The following is a 24,267-nucleotide window of genomic DNA, read 5'->3' as shown; positions in this document are numbered from 1 at the left end:
GGCTGATCCCTCCTGCCCCCAACAGGGCTCAGACCCAGCAATCCCAGTGAGGAACTCCCTGGAGCAATCCTGGGTTAGCTGGTCCATGTGGAGCATCATATCCCTCCCAAAGAACCCAGCACCCCGTGGGGAGGGCACCCCATGGCTGCATCTGTCCAGCAGGAGGACACCAAGGCTGGTGGTCCCAGGAATGCTCTTTGGCCACGCCAGCTCTGGAAGCAGATCCATCCCACACTCCTGGAGCAGGCAGGACCCAGGGACAGGCATTTCCCACAGCCCCTGCCAGTTCCCACTCCTGCCCAATTCCTCCACCCCTCCACTCCCAATGGAAATTCCGTGGGGTCAATCCCAGCCAGCAACTGCAGCTCCGTGTGCCCCCAGCCATGAGCAAAAGCACCAACCTCCCACCTGTGCCATGGATCCTGCCCCAGGAACGGGTCTGGCGGAGGGCAGCAGGAGCACGGCCGTGGCTGAGCTCACCCCTGCCCGCAGCGGGGCTCAGCTGGTACCAGAGCATGGCTGGGCACAGCTGGGGCCACGCTGGAGCCTGGTGACACCCAGCGTGACCACGGCCACCCCAGCAGGCTGGGAGCAGCCCAGGGCTGCAGCAGGATGCTCTGTGCAGGACTGGGCTCAGCCACCCATCATCGTGGTGGAAATGCGGAGTCAGAGCACGACATTTCCTTCCCTCCTCCGCCTCCCCCACACACGGGCTGGCAGGGGGCCAGGGCCCCAAACCTCCACCTCTCCTCTCCGGGAACCAGGTCCAGGCTCTGCCTGCTGTGCCAAGTCCTGCATCCCCTGGAGCCCCTCAAACAGGGAGAAGCCCCCTAGAGGGGGGGGGGGGGGGGGGGGGCTTTGGCCAGCCCAGGCTGAGCCCTCCTCGTGTGTAAGTGCTGTCATAGAAAAGGTTTCCAAGTGTCCTGTCCCAGAGGGAGCCAGCAGCCAGCTTCCTCCTCTTCCCGCCCTTCCCACGGACGTGCTTTCCCAGGGAAGTGCAGGAAAGGCCGGGCAGGCAAACACTCCTGCCGTGGGGCACGGCCGGACGCTGGGCACAGGGTCACCCATTCCAGCCGCGTTCCCAGCCCTCCCTGTCACCTCTCAGGAGCCTCACCGTCGGGCAGGGAGATGGGACCTGAGCCCAGCACACATCCCTGGCTGCAGCCTCCACTGGGAATCCAGCCTGAGCCCAGGGATTGCTGCCTGGAGACCCTCCACCCTCCAGGCAGCAGTGACAGAGATGGGTTTCCAGCATCTCCAGATGCCAGGATTCTCTGATGTCTAATATAGGCTCATCAAACACTATACCCACCCTCAGCAGGGCACAAAGAGCCTCTCCTTGCCTCCACTAGTCAGAAAACAATTTCCAGGAGCTTATAGCACCTCAGTATCTTTGAGATCTGAGGTTTAAATGGTGCAGAAATTGTCCCACTCCAGCTGCATAGCAGGAGGAGCAGGCACAGGGTACAGGCAGGGTCTGTGCATCCCTGAGAAACCAGGGGATAAATCCCACCAGCTTCCTGACTGCACGCAGGGAAGGTAGACCAGCAGCCCCATTACATTTCATGCTCCAGAGGAAGCTCCCCATAGGAGATGAGCCCTCAGGAAAAGCCTGGACAACCCCATGGCAGAAACCAACACCAAGACCTTCCGTGGAAAAAGCTCCCAATGGTGCACAATCCTATGAGCCACCAGAGAATTCTCCCCCAGCAAAGCCTCTGCCCTTGTCCAGCAGCTGTTGAGGCCGAATGGAGTTTCCCAAGGAAAAGGCATCCACAGCAGCTCTCCCATCCCTGCACCCAGCAAGGGGCAGAGATTGTAACCCAAGTGCCACCATGGTCCATCAGTGGGTCCAGCCCCCCCAGCCAGGACACCCTGACCCCCAACACCCCCAGGAAGGGGTGGAAATCAAAAATGAAGGAAGAGAAGAGGCTCACATTGTTCCAGAAGAAAAGGAAGAAAATCAGCACTGAAGTGGAAAAAAAAAAGGGACAGAATTCCCCAATCCCCTTCTTGCAGTCACTGTGCTGTGGCATCTCCCTGGGGCAACACACTGGTGGCTCCAGCAGGAATGGCTCCTCGCTGTGGAGTGTCTGGGGCCTGACAGCTCTCTCTCAAGTGCTTTTGGTGCTCCATCCACCTCACCCTGGCCTGGAACAGGCGTGGACAGGGAAAAGCCCAGGACATTCCATGAAAGCTCTAAAATGAGCAACCCAGAACACCGGAGGCCAGCAGAACTACAGGCAGGAAAGCCACTTCCCAGAACCCCAGCTCTGCACTTTCACTTTAACAATCAAAGCTGACAAGAAGTCCCAGGCCAGGCTCTCAGCTTCCCACAGAAAGGTTCCAAATCCCCATAAAACGTCCCACACAGCCAATTAGTGTGTGAGGAGAAAACCCCGCCACAAAATCGTTCGCATGTTACCTCATGGAAAGCTGGAAGCAGCTGCTTGGCACTGCGGGGGAAGCTTCAACCCCAGCACCAAGGGGAGAGAATTGCTCCTTTTTTCTTTCTTTTTGATGTGATTTTTTTTCCATCCTGCCTGAAAGTAAAACTGCCTACAACAGGGACTTTCCTTCTCGTCTGTAAGCAGAAGTTTCTTGTCTGTTTATTACAGGAATGACAGAAAGTCCCAACACATCTCCTGAACCAGGGGGATGTGCCTTCACTGCTTGAGAGCACGAGGAGCTGAAGCAGGTGTCCCATAGGAAAGGTGTATCCCACTCACACCGAAGGTAGCAGGGACAAAGGGACTGACTCTGCCTGGAGAAATCAGAGCTGCCTTCCTCCACAGGGCATCCCTCCCACAGCAGCCAAGGGCCAATCCCAGACCCTCCCAGTGGGCTTTGGAGGAAGCCCCCACGGTGCCCTCCCGGCACTGGGCACAGCTGGGACTCACTGCCCACCCAGCTGGGCTCTTGGGGCAGGAGGCACACAGAGCTCCACACAGCCACGGGCACCTCCTGCTTCCAGCTCCACTCAGCAAAGCACAGGGATTTGGGAGCTGCCAGCACAGACATGGACAGGGCACATGGACAGGAATGAGGAATGCTCTTGGATGTTCTCCCAGACACGGCAGGTTTCCATAATTAACCTTCACACAGTAAAAAGGTCTCGTAAGCTCTGAGAACTGCTCCTTGCTATGACACCAACCAGGAATTGCTCAAATGCCTCCTTCACCTCCAGCCCTGAAATGTCTGGTCCAAGGGCATCGCTCCTTGGGGATAGCACCTGGCAGGGGGGATGGCAGCAGAGCCCTCTGCCACCCTGCTCCTGTCCCAGACAGCTGCTGGGAACATGAGGGACATCCCAGGGTGAAAATGATCCTAGAGGTTGCACGGGAATTGCTGGATGGTGTCTGTGAGCACCGGCTGGTACAAGCCAGACAGGAACCCCTCTGCCCACCACGGGGCAGGGAGACTGCAGCTGTTGGGTGTCTGGATCAGATCTGGATCATAATCCATGCAGGCTGGGCATGGAGAGCCCCAGCAGCACCATCAGAGCTCCCCAGAGCACTCCCCCACCTTATCTGTGCCCCGCTCATCCCCCGGCTGGGCTCCAGGGCTGTGTGACCACCCTTATCAGCTGAATGTGGTAGCTCTCATTTCCTCCCCTCAAACGAGCCCAACAGCAGCCTCAGGTCTGGTTTATTCTGTTCTAACAGCTCAACCAGCCTTTTGCACCCACGGTGTGCAGAGCTTTGTGCTGCCAGCACAGGAACATGGCCACCAGGAAACCGAGGTGATGCTGCAGCACCAGCCAACAGCAGCTCCTGCCCTCACAGGCTGGCACCTGGGACAGGTGGTGGGCTCAACCTGCCCAGAGAACACCTCTGCTTCCACAAACATCACTCAGAACAACCTAATTTCAGGTTTGCAGCCAGTGCTGTCTTTAATAAAGATGAGAGAGAAGCACTGAAGCAGACATATTAGCCACAAAAAAAATAAAAGATGTGTAAGATCATGGAATGGTTTAAGCTGGGAAAGCCATTTCAGATCATCAAGCCCAGCACTGCCAAGGCCACCACTAACCCAAGTCCCTTCTTCACACCAAAACATCTTCACAGACCCCACAGGGCAGGGTTGAACAGGGGACAGCCACGCTCAGGGGCATGGGATGCACAGGAGGGAAGGACTGGTGGGCTCTGGGACATGCCAGACGATGGATACTGGCAGCAGGACCAAGTCAGTGTCCCCTGGCACTGCTGTGATGGCTACAGGAGTGTCCCACAGCAAATTCCAGATTCCTGCTCCCCCAGGCAGCTCCTCAGAGTCCTGTAGCCCCTCTGGCCCACAGGACACCTCCTCCCCGAGCCCTCGGGAGCAGGAGCTCTGCGGCAGCTCGGGGGTTACACGTCCTGCTGCTCGGGCTGCAGCTGCAGAGCAGATGTCTGGGGGGAACAAGGGATGGAAAAAGAGAGGAACAGAAACAAAGGGCCAGGAAGGTGAGGACCCTGATCCGTCCTTGCCTCCCCCACCTGCATTTCTGCAGCTGCTCTGACCCCAGAGGAGCAACAGAGAGGGCAGGACTGTCCCACTGTGCTGGGAGCACACAGCAGCAGCCCCCCAAGTCTGAGGGGAAGCCCAGCATGGAGGGAACCTGGGATTCCATCTCTGAAATGGAAAAGCAAGCTCAGAGCACTCAGCCTCTTGCTCCAGCCCACCCTGTGCACCACCAGCACAGCCACCAGCCACCTCGGTCAGATCTAGGCTGGGGGTGAAGTTCCTTCCTTCTCTTTGGTGTTTGCTGAAGCCAGAAAAAAAATCCAGAAGAGAATCCCAGAACAGTTTGGGTTGAAAGGAAGCTTAGAGATCATCTCATTCCAGCCCTCTGCCATGGGCAGGGACAGCTTCTATTACCCCAGGCTGCTCCAAGCCCCGTCGAGCCTGGCCTAGAACACTTCAAGGCATGAAGCACCCACAAGGAACAAGACGAAAACAGCTACTCAGATGCTGAAGAAAATTAATCCACCTTGCCCATCCTGTAGTCCACCCTTTCTAGAATTACACTGTTCTCCTGTTGTCCATCCCAATGATCTCACAAGTGCTTTGTTTGGATAAGCAGACACTGTCGCTCTGAGGGCAGCCAGCAGCACCAGAGCTTTGGCAACACCAGGCATGGCATCCATCACCCCCCACAGGTACCAGCCAGGCTGCACCTCCCCATGAGGAGCCCTCACATCGTTTCTTTACACAGACAACAGCAGAAGTCCAGTTTTCACCACCTGGAAGAGTGTTAAACCCAGCACGGACTGAGGTCAATGTCTGGAGTACTGCACGAGACCCAACACCAGCCACCACCAAAGGCCAAGGAAGGCCAAGTCAAAGGAAAACACCAACAGTTCTGCTACAAAAACAGATCCAGCAGCAGGTCTGGCTCTGCAGGGAGCTCTCAGCTCCAATCACCCATTGAAGCATTTGCATCTCCCATGGATGTGACCTGGTGCAGCTGCTGTCCTGCTTCCCACGCCGAGGAACGACCCCCAGCTCCTACTGCTAAATTCAGGCACTAAAGAACAGTTACTTCCTTAACACACAAGGGAATTCCCTCCTACTTGTATGCATTTATTTGGCATAAACACGTGTGTTGCCAGAGGAACCCATGGAGCAGAATTCCCTTGTGGTCTTGCTGCAGCCTTTTCCATGCTGTACAGAATCACAAACCCACCCCGTTCCTGGATGAAGAATGCTCATGCTCCAGCAGCTTTGGTGGGAGCCCTATGCACCCCCAGGGACAGGAAGCCCAAACCACGGCTGTCACCAGCCGGTGGCCACTGCCACAGCGCTGGCACGGGCACAAGCCCTCGCAGGAAGGAACAGGCACTGAATTCCCAGCAGAGGCACAAAGGGTTACTTCAGGGCTCTTCTTCCCCTCTTAAAGGCAGAAATACAAAAATAACCCCAAATCAAGTATTTACCAGCTCAGCACAAGATCCTGCCTCCTTCCCCACCAGCCCCAGCTTTGGTTTATCAGCTGGTCCCTGCTGCCCAGGGACCTGTATGTGTTCCTTGCTGAGCTGCTGAAATCCCATCCCACATCAGGAAGATCTGCAGAACTCAGGAGCTTAGCCCGAAGGAGTCCTGGATGTGCAGCTGAGCACAAGACACCCCTCAGCTCGTGGGGGTGCAGGGACAGAACCCCTGTCCCTGCAGGGACCCCTCCAGGCACAGCCACGCATCGAGGCATATCCCGAACTCCGAGTTTCAGAATGCAGCCAAGGGACATTTCTCAGGGGGACACAGGTCTGTGTGCACAGGGAAAGGACTGTCACCAGCTCACAGGTCTCTCCCACCAGGACCCCCTTCTGCTGCACCCCAAACACACTGGCACTGCTTGGGCATCGCTCCCCACAGCTCCGGGGGCTCCAAACCCCGCTCTTTTCTAATTCCTCCTCTCCTCCTTCTGAAAACTGCTTTGAAATCAGCCAACTGGTGTCAGCAGGCGATGCCACATCCCAGAGCACGGCTGGCACCAGCACCATCGCACCCCTGGCAGGGCCGGGGGTCGGGCTCGCACAGAAGGATTTTGGCTGAGGCTCAGGAAACAATCGGAGATTAGGAGGAGCTGGCACGCTGTGCTCCCCGGCTTGGCTGGCTCTGCCAGAAAAACCCCCAAATATCGCCAGGGCTGCAGGTCTTTTCAGTGGGGAGCAGAGCGGGGAACGGGAAGCCGCAGGCGGTGTGACTGATGCCAGCCCGAGCTGTGGCACTGCCATCGCCCCTCTGATCCCTGCCCTGGTGCCACCGCAGTGTCCCAGCAGGGCACCGGGCTCCCCGCACGCCCCCCGGAGCTGCCGAGCATTGCACGGGAAAAAAAAAAAGGTGAAGGGAATTCTAGTTTTCGAGAAAAGATTACAAAACAAAACAAAACAAAAAACCCCAACAACAACACAAGTGACACCTCTGAACCCTGCCCTCGCCCCGCTGTGTAAAAGCCAGAGCAAACCCCCCTGCTGCACAGGAAACGCTGCTTCCAAGAAAGCTTTAACAAGAAAAAAAGGTCATTTTACAGCCTTTCCCACCTCCCCCGAGAGCGTTTGCTGGCTGGAGCCTCCCAGTCCAAACACAGAGCTGCAACACGAGCAGACTCACCATGGCAGGAGCTGTTAATCCCGGCTTTGTTCATTGGAACCCGTGGATTAAATGCAGAAAAAAGTATCAGCATGACCCCCAGCCTCCTTCACGCCCTCCTCGGCCACCCAGCACCGTCCACCGGCGGCAAGAGACCTTCCCTCAGGCAATCCATGGCAGAGCTGCAGTTCTCCCCTTGGCAGGGCTGTGCCGAGCCGACGTGTCCCCGGCGAACAGGACATCCCGGCCCCGCACGGCGGGGGTGGAGGCGGCAGGGAGGGCTCCATCCGCTCCCAGCCCCGTCCTGCCCAGCCCGGAGCCCGGGCCCGCCAGGTGAGCCGCAGCTTTCCCTTCCCAGCCGAGGAATAAAGGGATGAGAGCACAGCAGGGCGGTATCGTGCCGGCTCCAGGCGCTGGGAGCGGGGCCGTTGGGGAGTCCCACACTGCCCGGCAGTACACGGGGACGGAGGAGAGGGGTGGGCACCCCAAAACCCCCTCCCATCAGCAGACATCGACTGTTCAAAGCCATGAGCCTCAGCTGAAGCTCCTCTCGGCCGGCTGCCGGCAAACAGCAGGAGCTACCAGCAGGTTCTGTGTGCAAGGCATGGGAAAACTCACAGCCAAGGCTGGGCTGTCATAAATTTCCCAGCCCTCAAGATACCAAAGAGGACTAAAAGCTCAAAAAGAACAGCAGTGACTGCAATCTGAGATATCCAGACAAAATCACCCAATTGTCTACAAATTTCTGGTCTGTGCTGAGCCCAGTGTGCTCCACCTGCCCAGGGAATGCTTCTATCCCACACAGCAGCAGTTGGCTCACCTCTCAGCCCAAAGCAGAGGGGTCAGCACGGTCCAAGCTAGAAGCTGTGGTTGACACAGGATTAGTCTCCGCAATGAAAACCACATTCCCTGTGCCTGCACTTCCCAAACCGGTGCTTTGGCACAAATCATTCCCAGAATGAGCTGTGAGACCCCCGCAGCTGAGCATCATCTCACCTTGCTTCTGATTCCCGGTGAGGAACACCACAGGTCCCTCATCCCTATCCAGGGATGTGGCATTGGAAAACATCCTGCCTGCCCTCAGCTCCCACCTGGCAGGTCTGACCCAGGCCCCAGGGAGGACCCCAGACCCTGCTGTCCTGGCAGGTTGTGACAAGGATGGAAGCTCAGGTAACAGGCCAAATATCATCCCAAAAACACGGGGGACAGTGAAACCTGTACACAGGGGTGGAAACACATCAGGAACATCAGGTTCAGGGTGGTCACTGAGTCAAACAGGAGCACATGGTCTACCTCTTTCTTTGTCCCCCTTTGTCCCAACTGGAAGGAGATGTTGGGGCTGGAGTTGAAACTCAAGGCTTCCCTTTCTTTATGGAGCTAACAGGAGATGCCAGGACAGCAGGACAATGGCATTTAGAAGAAGTCTTAAAGGATGCCACAATTTTCCAAAGGGACAAAGGAACATTTCAAAAAGTGCAGAAGTCTCCTTGCCAGGAATGTCAGGGAATATTATAAGACAGGATGCTGGCCTCAAGCTCTATTGGAGACTTTTGTGCTGATCTGACAGTCAAGATGCTGAATCCCAATGGAAGACCAATCATGGGAATGGCAGAGTCAGCTTACATGGTCCCATCCCTCTGCCTCCCACCAGAGAATCCAGCACAGCCAGGTCTGCCCATGCCCCTTCCCACAGCCAAGCCCACCATGCACCCGGGCATAGGCCAAAATGGGGCTCTTTACATAAAAAACAGCATTTCTGCGGAGCCAAGGCAAGCAAAGCCTTGCAGGACATCGAAGAGAGCCGTGGATCGGGAAGGATCCAAGGATGCGCGAAGGAATCTGGGCTATTCCGTGGCTAAAAGAATCCCAAATCCAAGACCTTTGCCGTAAGCCAGGTGGAACGCTTCCCAGACATGGTTCAAACAATTCTTCTTCAGTTTGGTTAATTAAGCAAGCACTTCCCAGCCTTCTGAGGGATTTACAGGCACAGGAGCTCACACCCCTGGCACAGCTATTCCAGCTCACGGGAAGTTATGACGCCGAACGCACCGGAGCCAGAGAGCCGACAGCAGGGTCAGGAGCAGAGGAACAGCTCCCGGGGTCAGGCCAAGGAGAAGCCCAGGGGTCAGCAGGCAGCAGGAAGCCCCAGCTCCATACATGAACCCCTTGCAGTAGGAAGCAGAGGCCGGTTACTGGCAGAGCAGCGCCTTTGGCAGGAACGGGCATGTTTGTTCCAGCTTCCCTTCCATGTGAAAGCCCCTCTGTAAGGAAAAGATTTGTCACTTGTCGAGAAAGACCCTCTTGGGGTTTTCTGTCTGGGCCCAACTGCACAACAGCCTCACTGGTGCTCACTGCTGGACATGGTGAGGATGGGGCTGCTCGTGGGTCTCAGACCCCCTCCTGATGTTGGGCTGGTGCCAGGGCTGGCAAAGGCTCCAGCCTGTGCTCAGAGCTTCCCTGGGGTGATGCTAAGAACACTTTGCCCTCAAGACCATCATCCTGGAATAGCCATTGAGATCACACAGGGAGGAACCTCCCCAGATAGCTGTACCATGCCCAGCAGTCAGGGCTGTGTCCATCAGAACACTCTAAAATGTTCATCTTTCCCCAAGCAAACGTTCCTTTCCGGTCCCAGCAGTGTGCAGCAGTTGCCCCACTGGTGTTTCTGAGGAAGCCTTTGCCTCAGCAAAGCTCTCCCCCAGCACTGTTGGCCAACATGTTTGTGGTCAATCAAGCAGCTCACACCCTTCTAGAACTTTGTCTGTCTAATTTTATGACTAATTTTTGACTCACATGCAAGTTTTCAGAAGGAACCCAAAGCCACAGCACAGTTCAGCAACCTCAGCATCTTTGGGGACAAGCAGCACCTGCCACCAGCCCCATCCAAGACAGTGCCTGATCTGCCCAAATCATGCCCTGATTGGCCCAAAACCCCCAGTCCCAGTGCCTGGATGTGTGGCTGCTCACCCAACACCGCCTCGCTGAGCCAGAGCCGTGCACACACGGCCAGCCACGCTCCGCTGCCCTGCCTGGCATGTGACAGGTGACACTGACCTGTGACCGCCGCACACAAGGACTCACTGCTCTTCCCGCTGGCTGCTCCCTGAGGGTTTCATTCCCACCTGCCTGTGAGTGTCACAAGGTCCCTGCAGGCTGAGAGCACCAAGCAGGGCTGCAGGAGCTGATCGTTGCTCTCCTCAGCCTCCAGAGCATTCTCAGAGAGAGAGAGAGAGGTGAGATATGGCATCTCCTCCCCCTTCCACTGCAAAAAAACCTCTGTGCCCATCCCCACCCAGGACCTCAGCAGAGCTGGAGAGAGCTGAAGGGGAGAAGTGCTGGAAAAACAGGGAAAGCACTGACACAGCCACCGATGCATCACTCCGTGCCACGATGGGCTGAGGAGCCTGGCCAAGAAACACAAATGCTCAATAATCCATGGAACCCAGTCTTACACAACATCTTCCATGCTGCCAGGAGCCCTTCACGGCTCAGTCCCTGCTCAAGGAGCAGCACGAACCACCTGAGAGCAGGTAAATCCCAGGTGAAGCAGCTGGGCACAGCCAGAGAACAGCCCAAGAACAGCCCAAGAACAGCCAAGATCTCTGTGGGCACTGGCAGTAAGGAGAGACTGGGATCTCCAAGGATTCGAGTTCCATCCCGAGCCAGCACGGAGCACTCTGGGAGGATGTGGCCCTGCCAAGACAGATGTTCTTAACTCACAAAGTTTCCTTCTGTCCTCAGAGACCACGGATAAAGTATCAGTGAACCTTATCAAACACCAATCACTGAGACTCCTGACCTTGCTATCTCTGCCTTGTCCAACTGCTGTGGCCAAAGAAACAGAGACACGAGACTCAGGCTCTTTCCCCAGGACCCTGCCTGGGGGACCCCAACCCAACCCTCAAAACAAAAATTGACACCCAAAGCAGGGAGGGAGCAGAGCTGAGGTGGGGGTGGCCACAACACAGCAAAGTGAGTTGGCTTTACTGAGAAGGGCAGGAAGGAAAAGCGTCAAACCACGAGCTCAGCCAAGGGTCCAGCACTGCTTCCTGCCATGGAAGGAGTTCAGAGCTTCATTAATGAGCCAACAGCTGCAGCTCCCCAGCCTGTAACAGTGTTCACAGAAACAAAAAATTAATTAAAAAACAATCCCTGCTGCTCAAGCAGGTGGGAAGGCCATGGAGAGCAGGAGAAGAGAGGCACCCTCACGGTGTGGCTGCAGCAGGGCAGCCGTGCCCGAGCTCCAGGGACAGCATGATCCCCACCGCAGCTTCCTCAGTCGGAGGAAGAGATTTGGGCACGCCCAGCTCCTCTCAAAGCAGGCTCTGCCGGTAGGGAAGGACAATCCACCCAAAACTCACCAGGTCCCAGCCTGCTCCTGCTGCATCTCCCTGTGCCCGGGGTCCTGCAGCCACCCAGAGCCGGCTGGAGCCTCTCTGCCGGACATCACCCAAGGTCAGGCTGGCAGCGGCCGCGTGCCCAGGGGGAACGTGAGGCACAAAGCTGCAGCTCACCAACAAACTCTGACTGTTTCCACTTCTTTGATCCCACATCACGTTCCACAGGGATCACAGAATCTTGGAATCACAGGATGGTTTAGGTTGGAAGGGATCTTTCAGCTCATCCAGTTCCACCTGCTGCCATAGGCAGGGACACCTTCCACCAGACCAGGTTACTCCAAACCTTATCCAACCTGGACCTGAACACTTCCAGGGATGGGGCAGCCACAGCATTTCTGGGCAACCTGTGCCAGGGCCTCACCACCCTCACAGGAAAAAATTTCTTCCCAGTGCCTCAGCAGCACCCGAGGGTCACCTCTGAGCCATCTCTTTGCATTTAAACACTAAAAATAAAAAAAAATAAAATTTAAAAATGTGTGCTGCTTCTTTTCTGCTGGGAACTGTCCTTACCACATCACCCAGCACCACCTCATTTTATCTACCCTCTCTTCCCTGCTTCCTGCCACACAGACACCATCCGTCAGACCAGCGCTACCTCTGTGCCTGGCCCAGCACAGGACAACCCCAGTTCGCAGGTGATGTTTGCAGCCAGCCCTGCCCTTAACCTGGGAGCCCCCCGGGTGCTTTCAGAGGCTGCCTACAGAGCACCAGTGCTCCCAGTCCAGCCATTCCGTGGCTGGGACCACCGCTCCTCCAGCTGCTGGAGCGGAGTGACACCCCAGCGCTGCCGGGGCCAGGAGCCAAGGCAAAACAATGGGAACCATTTACAGGGCAGGAAGCTGCATCTGCTGGATGAAACGCTATCTTCAAACAAGACGTGTTTGGATAACTCCAGTTTCATAACTCGCCTCTTCCGATGTTAGGAAATCACAGCAATAAAAAAGAAAAAGCAAAATGGGGGAGAAGAAATTTGGCATGGGGAACATCGGGGAGAAACTCGAACCCCGGTGCTGCCAGGGGGAGCCCAGCCTGTGGCATCGGGGTCTGGCTGCAGGATCAAGGATCAAATATCCTCGGGGAAAGAGTTAAATCTGCACTTCCAGGGACACAGTGAATGTTGATCTGGTGCATTACCACGTCGGCTTGTTTGACTTTTCAATGGCAATCAAAGCCATCCTGGGGGAGGGCAGACAGCCACAGCAAGCACAGGATATGGGGTTCAGCAGCTTTCATCTTCATCATCTTCAAGATAATGGAAGAGATGGCCTGAAAGCAGCCCGTGGATGCCAGCTCAGCCTCACCACAGTGACAGCAGCTCTGTCGGGGCACACGTGGGACCCCGCAGGACCCCGCTCCTCGCCCTGCTGGGACAGCCCGCGCCTCCTGCAGCTGCCACCTCCACAATTCGGGACAAGGAGCCAAAAGCTGAGGTCACCCGGCTGGGCCACGGACCCTCCCCAGCACCCACCTCCTCTCCCCACCCTCCCCAGGCCAAATATAAACTTGCTTACAGGAAATGCCTTAAAGAAAAGGCACCTCCCTGCGTCCCGAAGAATGCCCAGAAAATAAACTGTCTCTGGACATGAAGGAAATGGCTTTTTTTTTTTTAAATCACATTGCAAAGCAGCTTTAACCCCTTCACTCCCTGTTGTAAATGCAGCCCCTGTGTGCCTCAGGGAATGTCAAGGTGTCTGGGCTCTGGGTTGGTGACATGAGAGGTGCCTCTTGCCAGAGGCTATCCATGGCATCACCTGATTCTGAAAAAAAATGCCACAAAATCCAGAATCCAAACATAAACTTTCTGTCTGGCAAGGAAAGCACAGGACCCTCGATAGGGGCTCATAGCTGGGGACCCACTCCTGATCTCACAAAAGTGCTGGCTTCATTCCCAGAGCCATCAGGCAGAACGGGGACTTGCACAGCTGTTGGCATTGCTGGAGGGGCTGCAGTGCAGCCAGGGGGGGCAGGGGGCTGCACCTGTGCCCCCCTCCCACCCAGACCCTTTCTTCAAGGGCCCTGAGTGGGGTGTGTCAGTCACCCCCCTGCTCCGTGGGTCCCTCAGGGGGTGTGCTGGGATCTCTGGCAGATGGAAATGCAGCTCCCCAGTTTCCTGTGAGGGCAGGGATGGGGTACCCCAGCAATGCAGCCCCCCCAGCCCCCTGCCAGCCCAGCACTGCAGCTGCTCCAGCCCAGCAGGGACACATGTGGAGGCTTAGGAAGCACAAACGCTGCCTTCACACCAACGTCCTGACACAAGGCACAAGAAAGCAAAAAGAGAAGAAATACAGGAAATCCAGGACGTGGAAAAGCAGCTGCCTCAAACAGTCAGTCAAGGACAGAGCAAAGCCAGCAGCCCCATGTGGAGAGGAGAGAGCTCACTCTCCCCAGGCCCTCCACCATGGGACAGCACAATAAATAAAACAGTAAATAAGCTCAGTGCCAGGATCTGGCAGTGTTCCCGTGCACTCACAGGTCACAGCCACAGAGGGGGTGATTCCATTCCCTCTGTACAGCGGAGGACACCAAAGCAGGAGCAAGGCCAAGGGCACAGCCAAAGCCCTCTTTGTGTCACCAGCACCCCAGCACCCCCCTGAACATCCCCTTAATAACCAGGCACCTCGGGCTTTCAGCCTCAGAGGCACTGCATGGTTTGATGCAATTCAGCTGCTGCTCCTAAACGCCTCCAGTGCCTGCTGTGGTTTGGAGTTTCTCGGCACAGCAGCAGCGCTACAAGAGCTGTGTGGAGGTGTGAGGCCAGGCGTGGGAAAGGGAAGCGTGGGGTCAGCTGCCACTTGGCTGGGAAGCAAATGTCTGTCCTGAGCAGCAGCCAGGGCTCAGGGTTCGGCAGGAGATCACCTGCCTGGAGGAGAGAGGCGATTTCTGCCTCGTCCCTGATTTTACACTTTGTGTGTGTCCATTATTTTTAGCTGGGGGAGAACCACTGCTTCCTACATCCTTGCTTCTCCCAAGAAAAGAGCACCACAGCTCCCAGGACTTCATCCCAGGAGAAATCACACAGCCACATTCCACATGTGGTCCCCAGCGAGTTTGTGTCCAGGAGGCTCATGCCAGTGGCGCTCACCACGCAACAGCCGTCCAAGGATTTGCTCAGGAAGGTGTCTGGAGGCCATGGGGAAACCCTCTGCCTGGAAAATAGAGCTGGAACACCAGCCCTGGCTGCCCAGCCCTGCTGCTCTTCCCCACTGACACTGATGAAATGAGGTCAGGCGCACTCTGCGTCACCGCTGTGGGCACTGTCCCGCAGCCGTGTGACACCTCTGCCCGCCCCTGCCCACGGGCAGTTCCAGTTTCAGCAGAGCAGCAGAGGGAACAGGCTGCCAGCCAAGCCTCTCAAACCCCCACCTGCAGCCTCAGAACCATCCCTGCCCCCAGCCTGGCCCACTGCCCCAGCCCAGCCTTCAGCACTGGCAGCAAAGCCTCGTCCTCTTCACTCCTTTTCCTCTTTTCTTCCTTTTTCCTTTAAATGCCAGCTTTCTTGTCCTCTCTGCCTGCAGGGCAGGAAATCCCCCAGCTCACCCAGACTGGAGCACAGGGACCCCTCAGGCTCAGCACCAGAACACCCTGGGAGAAACCTCCAGCTCCTGCTCTCACTTCAGCAATGGGACCAAGCCCTGGCTGCAGCAGCCATTGAAATCCAGATGTTCATCCCAGGATCACACCAGAAGCCAGGTGTCCCAGGACTTACCCTGACCACCCCACCAGCCTCATCTCCCCTGCAGACCCCCAGGCTTTGACAGTGCACCCCTGCTGGGATTCCGTGCCTCCAGTGCAATGGGACAGGAACTGGCTGAGCCCCTGGGGAGGGTCCCCCGAGTGTTGAAGCTGTTCCCAGCACCGTTAACGTTTACTCTGCCTGTAACTGGCACGGGGTGACAAGTGCCCTGTGCTGATAAGGGCTCTGCCAACAGCCCAGCCAGCGCCCACGTGGCACGGGGACCTGTCAATGATTAACCCAGCAGCCACAGGGGACAGCAGCAGGCTGGGGACACGGCCACCCATGGGTGTCACAGCACCCAGAGGCAGGGGACACAAGGAGCCTCTAGTGGGATCGGGGTCACACTTTCATTGTCAGGCAGAGGACGACAAGTGTGGAATGGGGCAGAGTGAGGCCAGCACAGCTCCACACTGACAATGATCCTCCTGCAGAACATGCAGGTAACACACCCAATGAATCAGGAAAGCAAACAGATAACAAAAATCCAGAAGCCATCACCTTCCGGCACCAGAGGAGTATCCTCTTCCTGGAAACGCAGGGACAGACCCTGTCTCTTTAAATCCCCACGCTCAGCCCCGCAGCCTGGAAAGGTTCACATGTTCCCGAGGTGCCTCTCCAAACGGCAGGAACCAAAGGGCCAGAGCAGCTCAATCATTAACCGTGCGGAGACCCCCGGCCTCGCTGGAATGTGCCGCTGCTGCCGGTCCCCTCCAGAGCTCTGCTCAAAGGTTCACAGGCTCCTCTGCCCTGGCCACCAGCCCCTGGAGGCTCCGGCCACCTTCCAAGCACAGCTTTCCTCTGGTGCTAAATCCCCCCAAACACCTCTGTCACACGTCCCGGCAGGGCTGGAACATCATGTGCAAGAAGGGAAACTGAGAAATAAGAAATGCCAAGTTCCAAGGAGACGTTCCCATGCTCAGTTCACCTGTGACATGGCTTGGGGAGCTGTAACTCCCCGTGGCACCTCTGACCTTGGAGTACCATTGCTGCTGCTGCAGGACCAGCATGAGCACGACGTGGGATGGGAAGACTGGCAGAGCAACGGCATCTGAGCTTTTACAGCCCCCACACCACTCCTAAAGCTTTTTACATGCACAAAACCAGCTCAGCTTTCATCCCTGGGCTGTGGTAATCCTTGTCACCAAACCCAGTGGGCAGAAGGGATGGAGCAACTTCTCTCCTATGGGGCTGGGAGGAGGAAAGGAGACCCCTGTGTTAGGGGATGCTGTGCTGGGCCAGGGCAGGAGTCCCACCACACCACAGGACCCCCCAGCTCCCCAGGCATCAGGGCCACAGCGAACACTTCAAAGGGATTCCCTTCCCTGCAGCCCCGCTGCCAGCACGCTGCCTGAACTTGGGGAATAAACTCCCACAGACACCAAATGCAAAAGCCCTTCCAAAGCCACACTGAGGGCAAAGGCAAATCCCAAACCCCTGCAACAGGCAAACTGTCTCAGGCTTTTCATGGGCTGATCACTTGAAGGAAGGAGACTTCGTTCTCTCTGCTGGCAGTGATTTACCCTCGGCACCGCCTGCATCCCTCAGTGCCAGCCAACTTCCCAGCTTGGTCCTTCTGCCCAAAGTCACGCAGCAACCTCAGTGTGCCCTCGGGGAAAGGGTGACCTTTCGTTCCCCCACTCACTTCAATTGACTTTGAGAACCTTCAAATCTTTTTGAAATTAGTACAAAACCAAAGGGAAGTACTGACGTGCCCTTGGGCACAACCACATTTTGTTCTCTTACGAAAGTGCACTGCTGGCAGCCTGTCCTGTGAGCACACACTGGGGTTTGGGCATTGCAGACAAGGAATGCTCAATGGAAGCATGGCTGGATTTATGCAGTCTTTTATCAGAAAAGGATTTCTTGCAGGAAGTGCGAGCACACGGCATGAACGTGAGCCGCTCCTCAGAAGGAGCTTTGCTACCTGCTCTGTGCTGGGACCTGGTGTTTTGCCGCACACAGAAAATACGGACAAGCTTTCAGGATAAGGATGGGAGCAGATCTTTCCCTTGCAAGAACGGAGGGAGAGCGATGGGATGCGAGCTGATCCGTGGCCCCTGCTCCTGTCGGCACACGCGTGCCGAGAGCGGCAAGGGGCATCTGCACAGCCACCTCCCCAGCTGGGCTTTGGTGAGAATGCAAACAGAAAAAGGCACAGCCATTGATAACAGCTCACGTATGCAAGTGGAAAAGAGTGTGGACTGCTGCCAAAAATTCACGATATGCACTCTAACACCCAGGGACTGTACAAAGGTCTTTCACTAGAAGAGGCTCTGCTGCTCTCGGCACACGGAGCGTTTCAGAACACAAACCGCAAATCCAAACGCACAAAGAGCTGGTGTTTGAGCTCGGCAAGATCAAACAGCCCCTGAGGAAGCAGCCTCTCACCTTGGCAGCACGCTTCTCCAGAGCACGGCTGAGTCACAGTGTGACAAATGACACAGGCACAGCAAACCCATCCGTCCCTACCAACGGCAAACAGCTCCAAAGGAGCCGCTGCAAACGTGTGCCCATGGCACTGAGAGATCAGGGCCTGATCTGGGGCCTCCTGACATCAGCACAGTTTCTCCAAGAACTCACTGACTCTTGGAATCACATGGCAAATCTGTGTTTTCCCAGCCACCGGGTTACTAATCCCAGGTAGAGAAGGTGAGGAGGAGCCCTGGGAAAACCCAGGTGGCCCAAACCCCGCATCCCTCCTGAACCCTGCCAGCAGCGTGCGGGTCAGCGCGGCCGAGCCGGGAGCTGAACATGCCAAACCCAAACCCGGCTGCTCCAAAGGCAGCAGCGAATTCTCGCCCCACACACTGCCGTGACTCAACCCAGGAATGACAGAGGGGGATCCAGTTACTGCACGAGGCTGTCAGGAGCTGCGTACCAGCTCCAAGCTTCTCGTCCTCCCCAGCTGCAGCAACAGCCACCTCATCCCGACATGGACAGCGGTGCCAGAGCACACAGATCCCACCTGGAGGCATTCTGGTGCTCCTGGAGGGCAACGGGGCTGAGCAGCGTTCCCTGGAGCCACAGGTGAATCACAGAATTTCATTCGTGTTAGAAAAGCCTGCTGCAGGCACCGAGCCCAACTGTTCCCCCAGCACTGCCAAGGCCACCACGTCCCCAAGTGCCACAGCTCCAGAGCGGTGAAATCCCTCCAGGGACAGGGACTCCACCACTACCTTGGGCACCCGTGCCAGGGCTGGAGAGTCCTGTCAGGGAAGAAACTTCCTAATATCCAACTAAACCTCCCCTGGCACAACTTGAGGCCACTGTACCTCTCTGTCCCCTCCTGTCTGCTTACTCCATTACACACAGAGCTGGAAATCATTTCAGGAAGGGATTCTGCCATGCGTGTGCAACACGGAGCAAAGACAGCAGATTGCTGGGTGCTTTCTCCCAAAACCCACCTCCTCCTCCTCCTCTGCACTCACTCCCCGCACCCAACCGCAGGTTCCCGAGTTACCTGCAGGCGATGCCCGGTCCAGCCGCGCTCCCAGGGGACCTGTCGAGGGAGTGGGGAGAATAGAGGGGTCTGGAGGAGAATGGGGGGCGCACAGGGGGACCCCCGGTGCCCGGGGTAGTGCCAGCCGACGCTCCGGCTGTTGTCGGTGTGTTTGTGGCCGCGGCAGGTGCGGGGCTGTGCCGCGGGGACCGCCCGCGATCCGCCCCCCATCCCCGGATCCGCCTCCGCATCCCCCGCACCGCCCCGGGACCGCCCCGCTGGACGTGCCGGGGCTCCCGCTACCACATCGGCCGAGGGCTGGAACCCCTCTGCCGTGGGACAGCTGGGGGTGTTCACCTGGAGAAGGCTCCAGGGAGACCTCAGAGCCCCTTCCAGTGCCTAAAGGGGCTCCAGGAGAGCTTGGGACAAGGGATGGAGGGACAGAATAAGTGGGAATGGCTTCTCACTGAAAAAGTTAGGGTTAGGTGGGATATTGGGGTGAAATTCTTCCCTGTGAGGATGGTGAGGCAGTGGTTGCCTAGAGAAGCTGCAGCTGCCCCATCTCTGGAAGTGTCCAAGGCCAAGCTGGATGGGGCTTGGAGCAACCTGGGATAATGAAAAGTGTCACTGCCATGGCAGAGGTTGGAATGAGAAGAACTTTAGGGTCCCTTCCCACCCAAATTCTGTGACTCTGTGCCACATGTGAAACCCTGTGGAACCCCAAACCTCGTCCATGTCCTGCACTGCCCCAGACCCCCGTGCCCCCCCAGCTCAGCCATCCCACTCCCTCCTCCAGCAGCAACTGCAGGGCCTGGCATGGCCCGTGGGACTGCAGGATGGGGACACCAACAGCTGCCACCTCCCTGCAGGGCTCAGAACCCACAGGCAGCCCCCAGGCTGCTTCCCCCACAAGGAGACACCCCAGGACAATTTCTGGACACACCTGGCCATCCCCAGCTCTCCCTGTCCATCAGAGCCAGCAGATGGAACAGCTGGGGTGGAAGCCACAGTGAGGCATTGAGAGGAGCAGTGGGGCTGCTCACAGGCACTCATGTCCCCAAAAATCCCCTTGCACTGCTCTGTAGTTACTATTCCAACAGCACAGAGTTGGGAGGACCTTCTTCACAGCACACACACCTCACAGCCTGGCTCTGGACCACACGCTCCTGTCACACCAGAGGGGCACAGCCACGGGTGATTTGCAAGAGTTAAAAACAGTGCTTAAAATGGACTTGAAGGAGGAAATTTTTGTGAGCAATGAGAGGCGAAAGGGCTGGAGGTCAGGAAGAACCATCCTGAGTATGGAGGGGGAGGCAGAGGAGGCAGAGGGTGAGGTGGAGGCAGGCAGTGATCAGGGGTAGGATGACCAGAAAAGCAGGAGAGAGACCAGGTACGTTGCAGGGATGCCAGAAACCAGCTTTCCTCTGGAAATCACTGCTTGGAGGGATGCCCAAGTTCCCAACATGGGAGAATCAAGTTAAAAAACAGGATTTTTTCCCATTGTTTTCATAGTCTGACAGGCACATCTCCTTCCTTCCTTCCCAAGCCCCTGACTCTCCTCCCAGCAAGCTCCCTCCTGCCTGTGCCCCAGCGCAGCCCCCCTGCCCTGGCTCTCAGCACGGAGGGAAGGGCTCCAGCACAGCCCGCTCAATGCGGCTCTTGTTGGCTACAAAGTCCTCCCGCAGCTTTGTCCGTGAGAGCCCCTCAGCAGCTGGAGCCAAGGGGCGGGCAGGGGGTGGCAGGGGGTGACAGCAGGCAGCCGGGGGCCCCTCGGGGTCACCCCCAGCGAAGGGAGCAGCTGTTGATCTGCGGGGATCGCTGCAAGGTCATTAAAGCGAGCAGTGAAGGGCTGCGAGCACCCGCGGGCGATCCGGGACCAGGACCCAGCCGAGCCTTGGCCCCCACAAGTCCCAACCCCGTCAGAGTGCAGCGCATGGGGAGGGGGAAAAATGGGACAGAGGGCGAGCAAAGCCTCTGGAAACACGATGAGCCAGCACCCCAGGGGACAGCCGGGATGGTTGCTTCACTGGAAAAAAGCGCCGGGCTCAGAGAATTCAGGCATTTCTCCGCTGGTTCCTTGTGTGAAGCAGGAACCAGGCGGGTGTGGAGGCAGAGCAGGAAACCTCGCGGAGACTGGGGAGAGGCGGCGGCGGGGGCAGAGCGGGGCGGCCGCTCCCTCCGGGGCTCCCAGAACGCGACCCCCGCGGGACACGGCTCCCTCTGCTGCCCCCGAAACCTCCGAAAAGGTTACAGCAAGGAAACGGCGGAAAGGGACAGAAAAAGCTACTCCGAGTCCGCGGGAAAAGCACCTTTTCTCCAAGGGGAACCCACACACCCCGGCGGACACATCCTGCACCAGCACGCCACGGCCTTTTCACTGCTGCTCTTTTCCAGCAACCCAGATAAACGGGGGGGGAAAGATTACAGCTTTTATATAAATACAAACAGAGCCCAGAAAGGCACCCACAGGCCATGGGGTCTGGGGCATGTGTGTCACACCCAGCTGCTAGGGGACTCCTGCTCTGCTGATGCATTATCCATGGCTCCTGTTCTTCCACTGCTGTGGATGGAGAACAGGAGAAACTCGTGTTATTTTCACACAGAGGGTGTCACACCCTGGCAGAGCTGGTCCAGCCTGTACTGGCACCCTTTCCCACCTTGGGATGCCCCACTTATCCCTGTCCAGCCACCCCAGTGCAGAACATTTGTTGGCTTTTCCCAACCCCCAGCCCTAAAAGCATCACCCAGGCGCTGCCACCACAGCTGTTCCAACCACAGGGTACCCAGAAAATCCCACAAGGAGCCCCAGGCCCACAGGGCATCCTCAACACCCCTGAAAATGGTGAATCTGCAGGACAGAGAGCCCAGAAACCACCTCTGCCCCATCCACCTGGAGCTTCCAGAACCACAGGGGTGTTTCAGCGCTGGCCTCAGCACTGGTCTCACACCAGCAAGAAGTGAGCAAACCAGCTCCAGCCAAGAGAATGAGGATGGATTTAATGTCCTTCATGAGAGGAAAATCAGGGGCAAGAGGTTGACTGGCACACCCGCAATGGCAGCTGGAGCTGTGTTGCCAGCTGCACGAACACAGCAGGCGGGATCTCACCAGTGCCGAATTCCCCGGCTTCCAAAGGAGGAGGGCGAGCGGGAGGAAAGGAGAAGCTCAGAGACACACACAACAGCATCATTCATGGGAGCTGAGCTTGTACAACAAGGGTCCTGTGTCTGGCTCGGAGCTCCGGGCAATTAAAACAGCAGCCACAGATCTAGGAGAAACAGCAGGAATTTATCCGAGGAATCTGGATTATGTGGCCACCGCTGAAGCAGAGCAGAAAGCCCCCAGCTCCTGGAAGGCAAAACGCTGGCAAGTGATGAGCAACCAGCTCCATTATCCAACAGTTCCTGCCTCACCCACCCGAGTCAGAGCCTCCTCTCGCCACATTGGGGGTGGGGGGTTACTGCTGCTGGTCCTGCCTCCAGACAGTCCCACCAAGGGGAGGGTGAGGACCCCGGTCCCAGCTCACACGTGCAGCAGGCAGAGGCACGAGGGGCTCGGAGCTGCAGGGCTGCTCGGGGGACACAGGGTAAACCAAGCAGTATGTGGTCCCAGAGGTAAGGGTGGTGCTTTGCAAGTCTGAGAACGTGGTTTTCCATTCTGGTCCATCCTTGGAAGCACACACGGGGTTACCAGCACGTGTGAAAAGAGATGCTGAGCAATCTCGTGAAAATTGTCCTGGCAAGGCTGCCTCCTGAGAGCAACCACAGACCCTCCAGGAGACCCCAGAGAGGATCTGTGTGCTCCCTGCTCCCATGTGCATGATCCCAAAACAATCTCCTGTCCCCTGCAGGGGCTTTGTCCCCTAATCCACGGAACCAACAGCCCTTGGCTACAACTTGCCCCATGTGCCAGCACTGAGCCGGGCAATGTCACTGGCAGGGGGGTCCAGCAGTGGGAGATCTTTAGAGAACTCCACTTCCCCCTTGCCTACAACAAATTAAGCTTATCTTCTCATCCCTGAGGAATAGCCCCTGTCCATCCAGCATGTTTTGGGCCATTCCTGAAGGGATCATTTATCAGCAGAAAGAATGAGTCTCCAGGTGTGAGGTGGAATTGTTCACTAAGCATCACAGCCAATGGAGAAACCAGGCAGCAGCAGCTCCTCCTTCACACAGCCCAAAATAAATGGCTTTCAAGATCATTACCCACACCCTGTTATCACAGGCATCTTTACTAGCCATATCAAACCAGTTTTAGCACTAGAGCTCCAAATGAACAAAAACTCCTTAACCACTTTCACAGCCTTGACAAGATCACTGATACAAGCATCATTAAAACATTATCAAATACAAAATAATGCTCTTTCTTTGAAGAAAAGTGGAAGTTCTTTTTACCTGACCGACCCTCGAGCGGATGGTCTGCTTCACCAGTCGGCTCAGAACAGTCCCTGCCTCGGGAATACCACAACAGGCTTTGGGACCGGCACCACTCAGACACGACAGACGGCCGGGCACGGCCCAGAACACCACCAAAATCGCTCGGGTTTGGAAGAAAAGCAGAGCCCGAGCTCCTCAGCCGCGTCCCCTGCCCGCGCTCTGCCCTTTGCATCCACCGCGCTGACACGCACGGAGCCCACCCTGCGCCACCCCGTCCCTCGCCGCGCAGCAAACGCGACATCCCCGCTCTCGGCACTGTCCCGCACCGGGACCCCAGGCCCCGCAGCCCCGGGCCCCGCACTCACCTGCCCGCCCGCGCCGTCCCCCCCCGCACGGAGCGGCGGCCGCGGCGCGCCGGAGCCGCAGCCCCAGGGAGCGCCCGGAGCCCCGGCGCGGAGCCGCCAGCCCGGCACGGAGACCCATCGCTGCCCCGGCGGGACGGGCGAGAGCCGCGGCTCCTCCCTCACCGGGATGCCGGCACGGGACCGGGGCCGCTCCCCTTCCGCCCGTTCCCCGGCCCCGCTCCTCCGGCCGAGAACGCCGCTCGCCCCGGTGGATGCGGCCCCGCTGCCCCCGCAGCGTCCCCGGGACGCGTCACCTGGGACCCCGCTCAGCCCCTTCCCCCAGGGTCGGGCATCACCAGGGGCCAAGGTGAAGGTGATGCTGAGCCATGTGTTCCACCTGCATCCTCCCAAAACTGAGTCACCCCCGCTCCGCTGCCACCCCGCGCCTGGGCGCGCTCGCTGCCGCCTCCGCTCCCGGGGGCGGGCGGGTGTTCAAAGCCCTGCGGACGCGCCGGGCAGGGCTCAGGGGCTCTTCATTAAGAAGAGAAGGAATCAACGTGATCAGACTGGCCTGCCAACACCTCACACTGCTTTTTCCCCATCTGACCTCTCGGGCTTCAGAAACAAACTCCAGTGAGCATCACGAACCCCCAGCCCCACCCCTGCTCCCTTTGAACCAGCTGCTGCCCAGAAGGGCAGGGGGGCTACTTCAGGCACAGGATTACTTTCCTGTGTATGTTAAGGCAGTTTTCATGTCAAAATTCTGACAAAAAAACCCTCATTGTCCAGCCAAACTTTTCCACCAGTTTTCAGTGTATTTTCTCATGATAATTTCAGGAAAATGAGCACACTCTGGTACTTCCCTCTCGATCCTTTCAGCTCATGCAAACCACCCGAGGATGC

General features: G+C 57.3%; 1 protein-coding gene across 4 annotated transcripts in view; it reads right to left on the bottom strand.

Annotated features, from left to right (window-relative positions):
* The window catches only part of STARD8 (StAR related lipid transfer domain containing 8), a 41,905-nt gene that overhangs the window by 10,947 nt on the left and 6,691 nt on the right, over window positions 1–24,267 (bottom strand). Inside the window, exon 1 of one of the 4 annotated variants that reach the window (XM_058848249.1) lies at window positions 18,668–18,845. The exons of 1 other annotated variant lie outside the window; for it this stretch is intronic. Coding sequence is in view for 2 of the 3 variants with exons in the window: in XM_058848245.1 (XP_058704228.1) it covers window positions 409–517 (109 nt within the window). In the remaining variant the exon portion in view is untranslated. Of the gene's footprint in view, window positions 1–408; window positions 747–7,092; window positions 7,328–18,667; window positions 18,846–24,267 lie in introns of those variants that run through there. 2 more of the 4 variants (XM_058848247.1, XM_058848245.1) reach the window with 2 other exon arrangements.

Source organism: Poecile atricapillus, chromosome 12, assembly GCF_030490865.1.
Source record: "Poecile atricapillus isolate bPoeAtr1 chromosome 12, bPoeAtr1.hap1, whole genome shotgun sequence".
Classification (NCBI taxonomy): Eukaryota; Metazoa; Chordata; class Aves; order Passeriformes; family Paridae; genus Poecile; species Poecile atricapillus.
Note: the sequence above shows the minus strand (reverse complement) of the source record. Positions and strands in the feature narration are given on the sequence as shown.